This window comes from Setaria italica, chromosome V (assembly GCF_000263155.2).
Source record: "Setaria italica strain Yugu1 chromosome V, Setaria_italica_v2.0, whole genome shotgun sequence".
NCBI classification, from domain to species: Eukaryota; Viridiplantae; Streptophyta; class Magnoliopsida; order Poales; family Poaceae; genus Setaria; species Setaria italica.
Genome location: NC_028454.1, coordinates 35,554,573 through 35,572,723, shown reverse-complemented (window position 1 = coordinate 35,572,723; position 18,151 = coordinate 35,554,573). Strand labels below are relative to the sequence as shown.

General features: G+C 42.8%; 2 protein-coding genes and 1 long non-coding RNA gene across 3 annotated transcripts; 2 read left to right on the top strand and 1 right to left on the bottom strand.

The window, feature by feature from the left end:
* Positions 1–8,891: 8,891 nt before the first annotated feature.
* LOC101777602 (mitogen-activated protein kinase kinase 1) lies at positions 8,892–13,308 on the top strand. The gene is made up of 8 exons (XM_004969735.4): positions 8,892–9,073; positions 9,377–9,464; positions 10,282–10,419; positions 10,886–11,110; positions 11,214–11,396; positions 11,494–11,714; positions 12,696–12,741; positions 12,840–13,308. The coding sequence occupies exons 1-8, from the start codon at positions 9,000–9,002 to the stop codon at positions 12,930–12,932; spliced, it is 1,068 nt and encodes a 355-aa protein (XP_004969792.1). The 5' UTR covers positions 8,892–8,999; the 3' UTR covers positions 12,933–13,308.
* Positions 13,309–13,639: 331 nt separating this feature from the next.
* Positions 13,640–14,324, bottom strand: LOC101777189. The gene has a single exon (XM_004969734.3). The coding sequence runs from the start codon at positions 14,256–14,258 to the stop codon at positions 13,923–13,925; it is 336 nt and encodes a 111-aa protein (XP_004969791.1). The 5' UTR covers positions 14,259–14,324; the 3' UTR covers positions 13,640–13,922.
* Positions 14,325–14,901: 577 nt separating this feature from the next.
* LOC111257223 lies at positions 14,902–17,524 on the top strand. Its single transcript, XR_002677629.1, has 2 exons — positions 14,902–15,991; positions 17,281–17,524. It is a non-coding gene; the product is annotated as an uncharacterized LOC111257223 (long non-coding RNA).
* Positions 17,525–18,151: the final 627 nt, after the last annotated feature.

Genomic DNA, 18,151 nt, shown 5'->3' with positions numbered 1-18,151 from the left:
GAACGACATAGTCATTTTTAAACATTATTTTTCATGTTGCAAATAGTGACCGCTAATGTTGCTCTAGGTAATTTTTAATGTTTCCTCGGAGCGTTCGATGAAAATTTTCCCATCGGACATCCGAACGCTAGTAGCGCCGAACTTAAATAGCCGACTCTGGGAGGCATTGCAATATTGGTTAACCCTTTTACATGAAGTAATGATGAAAGCGTAAGCAAATTGCCGTGTATGTGTAGTCCACTCATCGTGTAGAATGGGCATGAGCTGTTTTCCGGGTTCATCTAGAGTTTTGTAGAGAAATTTTTACTAATATATTTATAATCATTAGTTTTTGTCAGCTGCTCAGGTAACATTCGCCTATTTTTTTATTGGGTCTTGGAGGTGTCAGCCGATTTTCTTAATGCAGTGGTTGGAGCCGATCAGTCAAAAAATGACGAGGGACAAACAAAAAATGACTGAAAATCAAGTACTGAAGCAGAGTACCGATCAACGACAATTGCAGCACAAGAGAGCACCTAGCTCAAGCAATTGATGGAGGATCTCCATCAGCCAACAGAATACCAAGTAAGGATTCTATGTGATAATCTATCGTCTATTCGTTTGGTATAAAATCAAATTTTCCATGCAAGGACAAGCACATAGAAGTTCACTACTATTGCATAAGAGAAAAGGTCCTTGCCTATGAAAATTGATTAGCATATTGCTAACATCCTCACAAAAGAACCGAACAAGGCAAAATTCGAGAAGTTTTGAGAGGCACTCGGCATGGTGTGCGAGACTACCCTGGAAAGAAGTTTGTATTGAGGGGGAGTGTTGAAGAAAGAGCAATCCAATCTTTTAGAAACTTCCCCACAACTCATGATACATAATATTTTCTATGAAGGTACTAGATGTTATTGCCATGAAGAAATTACAATAATGTAGAACATAGATATCTATCTAGTGAAAAATCTAAAAGGGGGAGACATGTCATCACCTCATGAACCCCCTTGGCCTATAAATAGAGGCCCCCTCCCTTGCCATGCCATCCATCCATGCGCATGATGGATGAGAGAGTATGGTAGACGAGAGCAAGGTACTGATGCTACATAGAAGAAAGAGTGAGAATGTGAATATCGGCTAGCCACCTAAAAGTGTTTGAGTGTTCCGCTGTAATACAATTGTTGTTGTAATAAAGAGAGTATTTGTTAAATCCCAATCCTCACATTAGTAGTAATGAGCCCACCCATTCTCAGTAATGAGCCCACCCATTCTCAGTACAAGACATAGATGCACAGAGGACCATCACAAAAGAACGTATACATATGTGACATGGACAAGAATAGGTACCGGGATGTAAATGCGCTCACGGTGATATAACAGAATGTAAACAAGAGTCCATAGGCTCATTGCTGCATTAGGCACAAAACTAAAAAGCAACCCAAGTACATGAACTTTCCTAATTCCGTTCTTCTACAGAAAAAAACAAATATACCAATTGGAACCGAATGTAAACAAGAGTCCATAGGCTCATTGCTGCATTAGGCACAAAACTAAAAAGCAACCCAAGTACATGAACTTTCCTAATTCCGTTCTTCTACAGAAAAAAACAAATATACCAATTGGAACCAAATATGTCAACTAGAAGTACACGCACTTATATTTTTACAATTCAAGATTGACAGCTAGTTCATTACCATTTGAATAATGAGCTGAACACCAATGCAACTTAGAATTGAAAAAATACCTCCTACACCAAATATAGCTTCTAAAAGTTTAGCCTTCTCTAAATCCAGTAGGACTAAGATGAAAATGGTTCCAAATACTATTGCAGTGAATGTGATCAGCAAATTTGCCTGTAGAAAGATACATAATTAACAAAGCCCCCACGAGGATGATTATAAGTAGAATTTTGACTGCTCCGAATATACTAACTTTGATTTTGAGTTCCGAAAAATTGAGAGCAGGTAGGCAAATTCAGAAATATAGCTGACTACATTTGTAATTACCATGTCCATGCACTTGTCCCTTTTCAACATAGCAACACTATAGAGCAACCAAACAACGCTACTGGATTTGCTCTGCTTCAGGAATCTGGTTTACATTAAGGCCTATCTCTACACCAAGAATCTGGTCAGCCACATTCTGGATTTGCTCTGCTTCAGGAATCTGGTTTACATTAAGGCCTGTCTCTTCATCTGCATGTACATTTGATATTTTTTTTATCATTATTAAGGGACATTCAACAGACAACAATTATGCTAAGCTGACCAGATACAGAAGTACCTCTAGGACTCATGCGGCGAATTCCTCTCATGAACTGCAGTCCTTCCAAGAAATAACCTAGTCCTTGGTTACCAACTAGTACCTGCATCTGCATGTTTGTACCATGTTCAATAACAGGAAGAGGCACGGTTGGTGCTGCCAACTCATGATCACCAACTATGCAGAGTCTTGATGGAGCACTGTTTACACGCCTGATAGACAAAACAATATCTTCTTCCTTTCTTCTGATTTTCTCTGATTCTGCAACTAAAAAACCATTTAAAAAAACATAAACAATGCGAGGTGTATCTGTCAAAATTGATAGGATCAGGCTGCCTTTGAGCAACAAGTGCCTCCTCCTTTGATGGTATAGCATTTCAAGAGAACAAAACTTCTAAATAGAGTGCCCCTATCTTATCTGGTTGTCGTTATGATTAAGTTTTGTCTACAATTTATGAGACAGTGTCTCATTTCATCTATCATGATAGATGGTTTATGATAGAAAAAGATGTAATGAAGTTGGGTACACAACTTTGGAGCTCATCATGTGCTTTTTCCTAATGTGTGTGCATAATTCTGAAACATCAGATGAGAAGGAATGGTGGGGTACCTCTGGGCCCTGGTTTGAACCTCACAGTGATCACATTAACCATATGCCTTAAGAAAATAGCAACAGCTTTACGATATGCTACAATTAGCATAAGAAGGTCCAACACTTGGAATGTGCAATTGATCAGTGATGACACCTAGAGCACAGAGGATCATTAGAAAAGAAGTACAAGACATAGATGCACAGAGGAAGATCACAAAAGAACGTATACATACGTGACATGGACAAGAATAGGTACCGGGATGTAAATGCGCTCACGGTGATATAACAGAGTGTAAACAAGAGTCCATAGGCTCATTGCTGCATTAGGCACAAAACTAAAAAGCAACCCAAGTACATGAACTTACCTAATTCCGTTCTTCTACAGAAAAAAAACAAATAAACCAATTGGAACCAAATATGTCAACTAGAAGTACACGCACTTATATTTTTACAATTCAAGATTGACAATTAGTTCATTACCATTCGAATAATGATCTGAACACCAATGCAGCTTAGAATTGAAAAAATATGTCCTACACCAAATATAGCTTCTAAAAGTTTAGCCTTCTCTAAATCCAGTAGGACTAAGATGAAAATGGTTCCAAATACTATTGCAGTGAATGCGATCAGCAAATTTGCCTGTAGAAAGATACATAATTAACAAAGCCCCCACGAGGATGATTATAAGTAGAATTTTGACTACTCTAAATATACTAACTTTGATTGTTGATTTTGAGTTCCGAAAAATTGAGAACAGGTAGGCAAATCCAGAAATATTGCCGACTACATTTGTAATTACCATGTCCATGCACTTGTCCCTTTTCAGCATCGCAACACTATAGAGCAACCAAACAACACTACTGGATTTGCTCTGCTTCAGGAATCTGGTTTACATTAAGGCATGTCTCTACATCAAGAATCTGGTAAGCCACATTTTGGATTTGCTCTGCTTCAGGAATCTGGTTCACATTAAGGCCTGTCTCTTCATCTGCATGTACATTCGATATTTTTTTATCATTATTAAGGAACATTCAACAGATAACAATTATGCTAAGCTGAACAGATAGAGAAGTACCTCTAGGACTCATGCGACGAATTCCTCTCATGAACTGTTACCAACTAGCACCTGCATCTGAATGTTTGTACCATGTTCAATAACAGGACGAGGCACGGTTGGTGCTGCCAACTCATGATCACCAACTATGCAGAGTCTTGATGGAGCACTGTTTACACGCCTGATAGACAAAACAATATCTTCTTCCTTTCTTCTGATTTTCTCTGATTCTGCCACTAAAAAACCATTTAAAAAAAATCATAAACAATGCAAGGTGTATCTGTCAAAATTCATAGGATCAGGCTGCCTTTGAGCAGCAAGTGCCTCCTCCTTTGATGAGATAGCATTTCAAGAGAACAAAACTTCTAAATAGAGTGCCCCTATCTTATCTGGTGGTCGTTATGATTAAGTTTTGTCTACAATTTATGAGACAAGAGTCTCATTTCATCTATCATGATAGATGGTTTATGATAGAAAAGATGTAATGAAGTTAGGTACACAACTTTGGAGCTCATCATGTGCTTTTTCCTAATGTGTGTGCATAATTCTGAAACATCAGATAAGAAGGAATGGTGGGGTACCTCTGGGCCCTGGTTTGAACCTCTCAGTGATCACATTAATCATATGCCTTAAGAAAATAACAACAGCTTTACGAGATATTTTTCGTATAAGTGCGCCCCACTAGCCTCCAAAACCACGCGCGCAAGCCCGCGCCCGCACCCTCTCGCCGCCACCGCGGCCGCACCCGTAGCCCCTCAGCGACGCCGCGCCCGCTGAGCGCTCGCGTGCTAATACTCGAGGCCCAGCCCCGACGGAGAAGAGAGGGAGGAAATCAGCTGAGATTGGTACCTGTGGCCTCGATGGTGCTGGACCCGGTGGCTGATCTCGTAGAATCTGGCTTGCCTCCGGCGTGGGCGCCCGGGCAAGCCCTCCGGTGGTAGTCGGCGGCGGCGGGCGGCGAGTCGCCATTGCTGTACGGGGGCGATAGTGAGCGGGGTGGCTCCTCGTTTCGCCGCGCCCCGAAAAGGTGACCTGAACTCTGTTTTATAGCCGGGCGCCAGCAACCACCAGGCAGCAGCATGAGCGCCGTGATGGTAATTGGGGAAAGGTTTTCGAAGGAGGATACAGAGATTATTTTAAAATTGAAGTGGTGAATGGGGAAGTGAGGGTGTTTGGCTGGAGAGACTGAACTTTACTTCCCAATGTTTGTTACTAATTAGAAGTATTAAATATAAATTAATTATAAAACTAATTGCATAGAGGCTAATTCACGAGATGAATCTATTAAACCTAATTAGTCCACGATTTGACAATGTGGTGCTACAGTAACCATTTGCTAACGATGAATTAATTAGATTTAATAGATTCGTCTCGCGAATTAGCCCAGAGCTTATGCAGTTAGTTTCATAATTAACTCATGTTTAGTCCTTATAATTAGCATCCGAATTCGATGTGATAAGGGCTAAAGCCCCTAATATCCAATGATAACTTTTTTGTGCAAACGGCAGTGAATTTTTGTTTGAAAATAGTGAAGATTCAGTGAGAGAAATACTGCATATTATGCTTCCTCCCACCTGCTCTCCTGGCCCCAAGCTTAATTATCGATTCTCTTCTTTTAAGAAAAAAAATGGTGGACTAAGAACTTATCCGGCAACGGAGATATCTCTTTCATTGCTATTGGAAGAGTTACTTTTGCGGTTCTTAATAATCTCATCCCAATCCAACTTTTATATTGGGAGAGTCACAACTTCTCATTTATTTAGAGAAAGTTGGGATGAATTATTGTGTTGCTCCAATAATTATTTATTGAAAAAAAAGTAAAGAGAGTCTGCTGGAGCACTATTTTTCACCAACTCTCCTAATACAACAGTTAGATACTTAGACTGGAGAATTGGGTTCTGCTGGAGATGCTCTAAGTACCGCTACCACCGAGCATTCTAAAAAAAATTGAAGTCAGGCAATAGCTTTGAGCCTTCAACGAGAATAAACAAAAAATGCCACTCCCATTGGATCATAGCCCAAAGCTATTAATCTTAATTTTACTTAGATCTTATTTGGATGAGCTAAAAGCGCGAGGGACTAAAAGTTAGTCGTAGTTACGATAATACACTAAACATGAATTAATTGTGGGCTAATAAATCACAAATTAGCCCACAATTAATTCTCCTTTTTGACTTCCAAATTATAGGACTAAAATTTAGATATGGGATCCAAACGGATCCTCACTCACTAAATATGAGCTATTTACTTAGGTGGGTATGATCCGCTAGGTATTTAGCTTTGCGAAAGGACCTCTAGAGTCTAGAATAGTGGTTAGAGCATCTAGGTAGCACCTACGCTCGGGTTCGACTCCTCGTGGGAGTGAATTAAATTGATCTGGAATAAAATATTATAAAAAAATAGGTAGGAGCTTCCCTGCTGACTTCGGTAAAAATAATCTTGAATTTAGCTTTACTCTAGGGCTGCTCGACAACTTGTTCAACCAGTTTTAGAGACATACAATTGCAATATTTTTCTGACTGAACACTATAAATTTAAGAAGATTAAGGCGATTACTCTTAACTTCTTTATCATATAGAAGAGTGGTGCGTCCATCCTTTTGGGCATGTTAAGCTGGTGAAAACTTGTGGCAAGGACTGAACCGAGTCGAGCGTCAAAGAAGCTGATCGAGCTGCTAGTCCGATAAATTCCTAGCTCTTGATCCAGCATGATTAAAAAACTGTGTCTACGTGTAATTTTATAAAGAGTTTTATTTAGTTAATTTTAGGAGTGTCCCGTCATCTAAAGTGCTTTGAGTTGACGAATGAAACACCCTCCTGAATACACCATAGGGTCATCATGTAAAATAAACGTTTGCCCCTTTGTAATATTTTTCAAGTTCTACAACTATTGTACGCCTATCATCTCTATCCATAACTCACGTGTCGTGTAGTCAAACTTGCTTATATCGTATTTAATTTTGATGAAACTCATATTGGGACGATCTTATAATAATAATAATGCTCCTCTATTTTGATGGCAGGAAGGAAATATGTTAACAGAAAGGCCTCGAGACACAGCTAAACACGAAATTATAGACTCCTCTTCTCTTCTATTATACTCTAAAAAAATAAGAGGCGAAAAAATTTCGTACGTTGGGGGTCTTCCGCCCCATGAATCTGCCATCGATCCTTCTGCTTCTGTCCGATCTCCCTCCACCCCTCCATGCCGTCGTCCCTCCGCTCCTACGTCGAAAAAAACCCCGATCCGTGTCCCTCCGATCCATGCAGACACGCCTCCCAGATCACACGCTTCCACATCGACGCCGCCATCGCCTCCGCCTCGCCAGAACCAGGCGCCGCCGTTGCCCCCAACCAGCCGCCATCGTCTCCTCCAGCCTGGTCGGCGCCGCCATCGTCTCCTCGAAACCGACGGCGCATTCCATCACATGCATGCTACAGCCCAGTCCAATTCCAACATCTTTTTATGTACGTGATCTACGATTCCACAGCTCCATCTCTACGATTGTTTCTGGCGGATTCCCTTCTAGGCAAGGCAGGACCATATCGTCGAGGTCTGCTCCAGCAAGTCCTATTGAATTTTTAATGCAGCTGCTTGCAAATCTTGTGACGTTGGATGTGTAATAAGGCTAATTTCAGTGGGAGTTTCATAAAGGTTTCATGCACATTAAATACGATGACACATCAGCATATGTGATGACATGACATGGTAGTTATGAAGTGAGAGAGGGAAGGAGTTTCATCAGGATAAAACTGTGTATACATTGTTTCCAAGACTATGAAACCTATTGAAACTTGCATTTAGGGCTATAGAGTTTCATTTCATCTAACCATAGCCAATCACATACCTCACAATTAAATGTTATGGGCATCCTATGAAATCGTGAAATGAAACTGTGCACTGGGACTCCCTGTTTCATTCATGAGAATACACCTCATGGGATGATGTGGCATCCTTGGAAACAGTGCAATGAAACCTTGTACTGGGACTAGTCTAAGACGTGATGGCCTCTGCATATTAGGATGAAAGAGATTTTTTTTATCAATGTTTGTTGTCATATCTATCAATTATCGTGATGATATCTATCAATTACTCTCTTAATTGTACCTTACTGCAGAAGGTCACGTGACGTTGGGAGATACACATTTAGAGCAGGGGCATGCGGAGGAGCCGCGGCAGAGCAGTCCAATCTCCAGTCCATCATTCCTGCATGATTATTTGATAGTATCAATTTTGTAATTTTTGAGTGCCAGCCTACAAGGTGTCTTGTGCGTGGAGCCATACCTGGAGATCAACATGGACATCCTCCGTGACCATTGCGATGTTGGTGATGCATATGCATCCTCTCTGCAAAGTAACAGTACTTTTGCTTATCATTTGTTCTATTTTCCTAATTTGAAATTTAAGCTTTCTTACTAGCCTTCTATTCATCAGAGTCAAAAGAGTTGTAAACTAGGCGGAACGGTATGCTATGCTGTGCCCATTCCGATGCTAGACATGTGACAACTAAAAAATTAGCTTTCATTATGTAAACTGTAAGAACACATTTGAATAAGGTAGGTACGTGACAACATATTGAATAAATTTATGTATCGCAATGTCTTATGAACGGTGAAGACAATAGTTTTTGCAATAAGCCTATGTATTCTGTTGAATCCAATGTATATTACAATATGAATGTTTTGTTGCCCGTAGTAATGCACGAGCACGATCCTAGTTAAATAGAAAAACAGCGAATAGTATAAATCATAGACATCGCAACTGGGCACCGATAGAGACATGCCGCAGCAGAGGAGAAAAACACCGTGGCATGGTCGCATTGATACATTTGGTCATGGGCTCATAGCACGTGCTTTGACCTGTACGGTCAAGTTCGGCTACCAAATATGTGCTCGGAGATGAGTACCCAGTGACCCCACCGTGCAGCGGCAAGGAGAGTCGGAGCCTCGGAGGGCCCACTTGCATACTCCCTGAGTCCCTGTCCCGAAGAAACAGGCTTTTCCTCCTCACATTCCCCCGGTCTACTCGCCTTCTTCGTTTCTTCCTCCCCGAGCACGAGCAGCCAGCCAGTCCCGTCCCAAACCCTACAGCGCCGACGACGACGAGGCCATGAAGGGGAAGAAGCCGCTCAAGGAGCTCAAGCTCTCCGTGCCGGCGCAGGAGATCCCCGTCGACAAGTTCCTGTCAGTCTCCTCGATTCCTTACCCTCAACTGCCCCATCCCCTCTCTCTTTGGAGCAATCCCTGATATCCGTGTGATTTGAGTTGCTAGGGTGGTGTTTGTAAGCGCGATCTTCATTTCCCCTCTCCGTGTATCGTCGTTTTAAGTGCTCTCGATGTTACTTGCAGTTCCATGTCCAGATCGCGCTTAATTTTGTGTTTTTGTTCATCCGTCGGCTTGACCGTGAATTCGACTGTTCATATTCACGAGTTCATGCACGGAGTGAATTGATGTCTGTGATTTTGATGGATGATGCCTCCTTGTAGGACGGCGAGTGGTACATTCAAGGATGGCGAACTGCGCCTTAATCAGAGCGGCTTGCGGCTTACCTCCGAGGAAAATGGGGATGAAGATGTGAGTTCCAGATCGGCAAGGATTACTTCTGTTCTCCGTTGATCCGTGCACTAGTATTGTTTCAGAATGTACTTCCCATGGTGACATTGTAGGTCTGTACATAATAGAAGCACGCATACCATTTCAACTCCAAGCCGTTTCTTCTGTTATCTTTTAGAAAACTTAGTTGATTGAATGATGGAATCCGTGCAACGGAGCACACCTGGGAGGAGTCCTTTTATCTACATTCTGTTTCAGGTTTATCTTGATGTACAGATGTTGATTCATGCATAGGGTTTAAATTCCACACTTTTTGTTTGAAGTGGAACAGAATGGAGGGCCCCTAATTGTTATATGTCAATTATTAGGTGGTAAGATTTCTGCAAATTGTTTCTTTGTATTAGTTATATTAGGCGTCTGCTGTTAGCTACTGTTGATTGTGCTGTTTATTTTCCTGTACGAGCCTGGATGCTTTCTATCATGTTTCCAAGCTGTTTTAGTCAGATCTTTACCTTGACCCTAAACTTAGGTCTGACTTCTTTCCATAAGACTTTGTATCTTCTGAACCTCCTCTTCCAGGGATGGTTTCTGTAAAGACTTTTATCTCATTTCTGAGAATAGAAGCGTTTCTCTGAATAAAAGCACATATATCCCAGTTTCTATTTTTTTGGCATTCCTAGAATTACGTCTAGTTGGTCGAACGATATGCGGTCCCCCAATGGCTTCCATTTTTAATTCAACCCCGGTGAGGGTTCTTGTTTTCCCCCCTTTTGCTTGTACTGCTATAATTGGTTTGTTGTCAAGCAGTTTCTGAAGTGGATCATATATTTTTTTCCAGGAATCAACAAAGCTGAAAGTGGAAGATGTGCAATTATCAATGGATGATCTTGAGATGATTCAAGTCATTGGTAAAGGAAGTGGTGGTGTTGTCCAGCTAGTGAGGCACAAATGGGTGGGGACATTGTATGCCTTAAAGGTAATTTCCTGTTAACTAAATTTATATGGTGGGCTTCATAGCTGGCACACTGTCTAGATGTAGAATATGCACCTTGCATAATTTAGAACACTCCTAGACAGCTCGGATTATTCTATTTTTCTGACAACCAGCATTGTCTGTGTCTTATCATGTGGTTGTTTTGTTTAGTCGTCTCTGCAATGATATCACCACATTCATTTCATTTTACACCATATATTCTAGTAAATGAGGTGAGCAATGCTAAATGAATAGGATAGCCATATCTTCTAGTGCCAATTTATGTTTACGCAAATCTGTGGATAAGCTAATTGTCAGTGAATTCTGATGCTAACAAATGATAGTACATCAGCAAATATTATAAGCAAGTGAAAAGTTCTGGGATTCTCTGCTGACTGGATTGTGGTGTCATTTCAACCATAAGTCTTATCAATTGATGGATTGACCAGAATTACAATTTCCTCTGTAGGGTATTCAAATGAACATTCAGGAGTCAGTTCGCAAACAAATAGTACAAGAGCTCAAAATAAACCAGGCAACACAGAGCCCTCATATAGTTTTGTGCCATCAATCTTTTTACCACAATGGTGTAATATATCTTGTTCTTGAGTACATGGATCGTGGATCACTTGCAGACATCATTAAGCAAGTGAAGACAGTTCTGGAGCCATACCTTGCGGTACTTTGTAAGCAGGTTTGTACTTAGTTGGCCTTTGTTTTTTCTTTTAAGCTCAAATTTATGTTGTTAACATCTTTTGAAACTTGAAACTATCTCATACAGTGCTATGTTAATTCAGGTATTGGAGGGTTTATTATATCTTCATCATGAAAGGCACGTGATTCACAGGGACATAAAGCCTTCTAACTTGTTAGTCAACCGTAAAGGGGAAGTCAAGATTACTGACTTCGGGGTAAGTGCCGTGCTAGCAAGCTCAGTGGGTCAGCGAGATACTTTTGTTGGAACCTACAACTATATGGCGGTATGTTGTATTCATCATGTTCTGTGCCATGTGATTGCTAAGTTTATGTTCATGGATGAATGCCTTAATGTGTGGTGACAATTCTTTTCTTCTTCAGCCTGAACGCATTAGTGGGAGCTCGTATGACTACAAGAGTGACATATGGAGTTTGGGCTTAGTAATACTTGAGTGTGCAATTGGGCGATTCCCCTATATACCTTCAGAAGGAGAAGGTTGGTCAAGCTTTTATGAACTACTGGAGGCTATTGTCGATCAGCCACCACCTTCTGCACCTGCAGATCAGTTCTCTCCAGAATTCTGCTCATTTATCTCCTCTTGGTACGCTAAACATTCTTTTCTGAAGTTACACATGGAAATTTAGTTAATACCTTTATGCTTGTGAACAGAAATATTTGAAGTTGTCAGTAAAGCTGATTGATGCCACTTGGTTAATGATGTAAATGCAATATTTCTGGTGATTCCATTGATCGTCACAGATAGAGGACTATCTGATAATTTATTGCATACCTGTTGGATGAACATATTTTTCAGACAATAGCAGTAGTGTGTGCATTTGAGCTTCACGAGTTAATGGAACACAATCCTCATTGATTTGCAAATAATTTTTCAGATAATTAGAAACCCACTTAAGCCCATATTTTATCATGGGGCCTTTTGTTACAAACTTCATGTTAGAGTTGATTATATGCTGAAAACATTGTAATTGACCCACAAGTTTGCATATCAAGTTGATGTGAGATTAACTTCGCAAGCAATGCCTCAGTGGGTAAAACTCTTACAAAAAGGCATTCTGTTGCAATTTATAATATATTTTTTTTAACATTTACTTCACTCTGGAGCTGTAGTCAGTGGGCATTACTCAGGGAGCTTAGGATTCTATGCTAGCTAGCATGTTAATGTCATACATATATGGTATAACAAATCCTATCTTACCCTTGATACATCAGACTGTAGTATTACATTTGCTAAAACCTGAAATTTGATTTATCAACACTTTGTTTGAGGCACGCACACATTTGATAGTCATGACCTTACTTGACAATGTTTTCTAGATTGATCAACCTGGGCTGAGGTTGTGACTGTATCTACGCTAGGAAACTTTCTTTGTAATACAGTGTACTAATGTATTTCTCTTCTGTTCACTGACATCTTAAATATCATGATAAATTTCGTATAAAAGAAAAATACACATCTTGAGCTCAACTAATGTTATTTCTTACTAAATTATCATTGTTGATTTACATTATCAGTGTGCAATGTACTGAAGATTTATATTTTTTTTACTATATTGGTTTGCAGCATACAAAAGGATCCAGCTCAGCGGATGTCTGCTGCAGAACTCTTGGTCAGCATTGCCTTTTGACTGATTTAAGTTTCCAGTGAATCTGACTGTTGGTTGCTTATTGAGTAAATTGTGCTGAATTGGCATTTATGTTCTCGCAGAATCACCCTTTCCTGAAGAAGTTCGAGGATAAGGATTTAGACCTACGGATACTTGTGGAGAGCCTCGAACCTCCAATGAATATACCCGAGTAATCATGTCGTCAGCCTTCAGGGGTATTGAGTCTTTGTTGTTTCAGGGTCGAGGCGGCTCTTGGCATCAGGCATCTGGCATCAGCACATATTCTCCTGAACTGCAACCTCCACATGAACGTGCCAGAACATCATTGTATGGTCAAGTCCCTTTTGACTGTTTGAGCATAAGAATAGAGGGAATCATGCAGCATTCCTTCTGGTCGCCTTATTGTAGCTATTGTTGCGACGGGCCTTGTGATTGTGAAGCTGTGTTTTACCTTTTTCTTATTAGCAAGGGATGAATCAAACTGAATATTCAAAACATGCTTGCCAGTGTTCTGCGAGGAGGATACAGACGTTTTGAGGTCAAATATGACGCATTTCGAGTAATCTTAAACGTCAATTTCGACTTCTGAGATAAACAAGACTCAACTTTGAGTTCCAATGCGGGGTTGCAAACCAAAAGCATCCTGACAACAAAGCCTGGTTTATATTCACTAATAAAGCGACAGGGATCAACAGAAGACATTCAGACCCCAGATACTCAAACGTACTCCTGCATCGACGCTTCTATCTTATTGGATATAGTCATTGTGATCGTGATTCGTATGGTGATCTTGGTACTCGAGGATCCTACAATAATTTCTAAAGAGACTTATCACATATTTGACAATACGCTACGTCACAAAAAATAGCACTGTCTCCAGTTTTGTAAGAACGCTATTCCATTTCAAAACGATCAGGATTCAAAACAGTAAAGCTCACATGGCCGAAATTTCAACTTTACAATTTGGACTTGGGAGATCAAGATTGATTTCCGATTCTGAATTACAATCGAGATCCCAAACAATTAACCTCCTGACAACAAAGCGTAGTTTATTCACCGAAGCAACACATATTCACATCCCAAAAAACACATCCAGATTCAGACTCACTCCAGAGACGCAAAAAGCTTCACATCGATCTCCCTACTCTTCCTGCTGGCAATGCGGCCACGCCCACCGGCGCAACCTAACGACAGAAGTAGAACTCCTGCATCGCATCGAAGAAGGCGTCGTCGGCGCCCTGGACCTCGTCCTCGAGGTAGTACATCTTGACCTCGTCGTGCTTGAACTTGCTCCTGCCCCTTCCGGATCCGGCCTCCCCCTTGCCGATGAGGCCCTTGTACGCGCGGCCGACGGTGGGCTTGGAGTGGTTGGTGGGCTTGCGCGGCGCCTTGACGAACCCGCCGTTGGCCGCGGCGGCGCCCTCGACCTGCACGGCGCGCGTGCGGGACTTGCCCTCCGGGTCCACCAGGCTGCGGTCGACGGCGAACACCCACCCGTGCTGGCGACCCTCGCGACGCATCGTGCTGGTTTGCCTTGGTTGCTGTGGGGGATTGTGTGCGGCGGCATTGGGGGGCCGCCTGTGAGATTTATATGCCGGGAGACGTGAGGCGCAGTGCGCGACTGCGCGTGCGCGGCCGGTTCCTTGGCGGTCACGGGTTCGTGTTCGTGTCAGGGTCAGCAACTTGGCGTCCAAGTCTCTGACGGCTGTACCCAGAACCGACGCTGGCGAACGAGAGAGGCGGCTAAAGCTGGGCCTACTATATGAAATTTTACTGGGCCAGGCCGAGGTGTGGATGTTGGGCCTCCAAAATAGGTACTTTCTGGTGTCAGCCTCAGTTCGGACCAAGCTCCATTAAACTTTTTTTTTACTTTACCCAAATACGCTATGCTACAGGAAGGAATTCCAAAATCTACACCTAATCTATACATAACCTATACCTAACTAATATGATATACATAACCTATATACATAACTAAGTGCGTTGTTTCTTCTAACCGTCCTGGTTGTTTTGCAAAAAAGTTCCTCAACTTTTTTTAATCAACAATCACTCGTTCTTAAAACCAGCATTCTTAAGTTCCCACAATCCTTGAAATATGTCTTGATATTTTTGCAAAAAGGTCCTCAAACTATACTGCAATTGTGGAGGTGGAGGCGCCCGCGCCAGCCGGCCTCGACGCTGGGGTCGAGCTGCCCGCGCCGGACGCTAGCCGCCTCCGCTGCCGGGGCTCCTCCGCGGGGGCGCGTCGGAGAGGTGGGAGAGAAGACAGAGAGGAGATAGGGCTGGGAGAGAGAGGAGAGGTGGAAGAGAAGAGAGAGAAGGAGGAGATAAGGTTGGCTGGTTGAGCGCCTCGCCTCCTCCCCACGGCTGCGCCTCCCCCCGTCCCCCGTCCGCCACCTCCGTGCGCAGACAGACTGAGCCACGTCCAAACGCCGTCGCAGACCCTGACTGGCGCGAACCCTGCCCGACCTTCCCTCCACGCCAGCGCAATAGGATGACTCTGCTGTGCCGGCCGCGCCGCCACTGCCGCCGCTGCGGACGACGGATCCATAGAGGAGCCATATGCGCCCACGTGCGGCCCCAAGGAGCGGTGGCGGAGGTGGGCAGCGCGCGATCCGGCCGGCGGCGACGGTGGGCAGCGTGCGATCTGGCCAGCGGCAGCGACCGTGGACGTCCTGGTCGACCTCCCAATCCACTCTTTGCAGACCTGCACTCGAGCCGAGCCATCGCCAATGTTCGGATCCGGGCGGCGTGATGTGGATCCGGTGGACGTGTGAGTGTGGGGGCGGCCATGGCGTCCTCGCCGGTCAAGTTCTTCTTGGTGCTACTGGGAAGCTAAAGCAGCCGGCGTCGTCGTGAAGTAGCCGTCGTGGCGGGATAGGCGCTCCCTCTCCGGCTCGTCGCAGCTTGCCCTGGACGGGAGCTTTGCAAACAGGGCATGTGGGGAGCAGGTCGTCGCCTAGTGGCCTGCCTAAATCTCCTCCATCGCCGGCGAAGCCATCGATGGTAGTGATGGAAGGCCCGCCCAGGCACCGGCGGTCATCTGCCCCGCATCGATCTGGCCACGCTCGCCGCGCATGAGGATATCCGCTACACCACCATGGAGCTCGCTAAGGCATCAGTGCCAGCAGGGAAGCAGGACGCCGTCGCCTGTGTTTGCTGCTCTATGCTTGCCACCTATCGAAACAGCCACGCTCACCACGACGAGGCAATTTTGCTGCCTGTCAATCTGATCATTCTCGAGACACCCAAGGTGATTTGCTGCGCTTGATGTTGTCCTTCTAATGCTTGCACTTTAAGTGTTCGATGAAATGTCACTTCAAGCTGATAAATCATTCTTTCAGTCTATACTGATTGCCTTTGTTACCATATTTCTATGCTATTGCCTTGTCCACTAGAATAAGTGATGAGGCATTTCAAAGAATTTGTATATGCTTCAAAGACAACCTTTCAGGTTTCATCTAATAGTGGTTAGAGGTCCTAACAAATTTTGACTTGTGCAACCTATCTGACTAGCTTCTTAAATTTCTCTCTAGAGTGTTTATTTTTTTTACAAGGATCAATTTCCTGCTAACTATTCAAATTGGTTGAGCTTATCTATTTTGTTTAAGTATAATATCAAAGTATAAGGTTTGTAATCTTGTGATCCCTGTTCAGACCTTTCAGTATTTCTTCTAAAGTCATACTTGATGCACATTCTATTACCATGGTTATAGGGGGAATTAGGACTGATAATGCTTAGCATGATTAATTCTAAAAAAACATTAATTGTATCGGTACAACTGATATGCACTTCTATGGTGTTGGGCTTGCTTTACTGTGTTGATCATATGTGATTAGATCTTGAGTTTATCCTGCACAAAGACTAGGCTAAACATATATACAAGGTGAATGGAACTTTGAATGGTACGGTTTTCTCAATCCTTTCTAGGTGTTATGTATATGTATATATCTATCTCTGTTGATGATAGACTAGCCTTTTATATTTGTAGTTGACTATTGAAGTCTACGGTGCATTGCATACTAGCATTCAACCTGCTCTGGTTATTTCTGTGCAGATTCATCAGGCGCTCAACCTTACTCTTTTTTAGCCTAGCAATACTCTTAGATATAATGCTTGCATCTTTGTCTGAAACAGGTTGTGCTCCAGTCTTTGATCTAAAGTTTTTTTTATTTACCTACCTAAATATGTCCTTTTATTTACAATCTCATTATTTTTTATATAGTCCCTTCTCTTCTATTCTACTATCTTTCGTAGCAAATGTGTTTCTTCTCTGAACTTATAGCATATTTTTGGACTACTAAACGATCTCGAATGAAAAAGTTATCAACTACAAAGTTTAAAATCTCATCGAGCTCTACAATTTTTATATAAAGTTTGTATTCATCCGAGATCATATGCAAAGTTTGTATTAAAAAATACAGCCTTCAAATTTTTATATAAAGTTTGTATTCATCCGAGATCATATGCGAAAGTTTGTATTAAAAAATACAGCCTTCAAACTTAATCATTCCCATCCTTAGATTTGCTTCTATTTACAGAGCCCAATAACGGTTGCGCCATCATCGTCGTCGTACATCTTGACGCCACTCCCATCATAGGTCGCCTTCTACCACGGCAATGGGATTCAGAATGACGGTACGCCACTCAGAGCTGTGCCCGCCCCCGCTTCCCTCGGAACACACGAGTTCTATGTATGGGTCCCATGTAATAAACAGATGACATCAAACCACCCACAATTGTCTTCTACTAATATATTTGTAAAGAGAGGACTATTAGGGACAACACACCAACATATTGTGAAGTGAAGCCAACATATTAGGAACAACATATTGTGAAATGAAACCAACATATTAGGAACAAGTGAATAATAACGTGAGAGTAAGGACCTGTAGCAATGCACGGACATTTCTGCTAGTAATAATAATATTAAAATATGGTTGTTTCTTCCAACTATCGTAGTTGTTTTGAAAAAAATCCCTCAACTTTTTCTTAATCGTGAAAAAAAATCCCTCAACTTTTCCATAATGGACCATTTCGTAATCGACCAGCAGTCCTTCCGTGACCTCCTCTTCCAGTCCACCGCTATCTCCTCGCCATCCTCCAGCCGCACGCGCCATCACCCCCCGGATCAAGCGTGAAATAGGGGCACCTGTGTTTCTCGGCGCCGCTCGCTCGGTTGCCGTGCGCGTCCCCTTCTGGTCATCGTGTCATCCGACGGCGCCGCCGCTAGCCTTCCTCCATACCATCCGCAGCTGCACTGCTGGCCCTCGACCACGCCGTCCGGCAGCTGCACCACTCGCCTACACGCCCGCCTCCGCGCCGTTCGTCCACTAATCCGCCCGACGCCCGCCAACCACCACGCCACGCGCACCTTCCCTCCAAGATCTGCCGGTCACAGGCCAGCAGAGA

Excerpts from the sequence above, each read along its gene's own strand:
- LOC101777602 (XM_004969735.4), top strand. The coding sequence starts at position 9,000 with ATGAAGGGGAAGAAGCCGCTCAAGGAGCTCAAGCTCTCCGTGCCGGCG. Across the intron at positions 9,465-10,281 it reads AGGAAAATGGGGATGAAGAT|GAATCAACAAAGCTGAAAGT; the intron begins GTGAGTTCCAGA and ends ATTTTTTTCCAG. Across the intron at positions 12,742-12,839 it reads TGTCTGCTGCAGAACTCTTG|AATCACCCTTTCCTGAAGAA; the intron begins GTCAGCATTGCC and ends ATGTTCTCGCAG.
- LOC101777189 (XM_004969734.3), bottom strand. The coding sequence starts at position 14,258 with ATGCGTCGCGAGGGTCGCCAGCACGGGTGGGTGTTCGCCGTCGACCGC.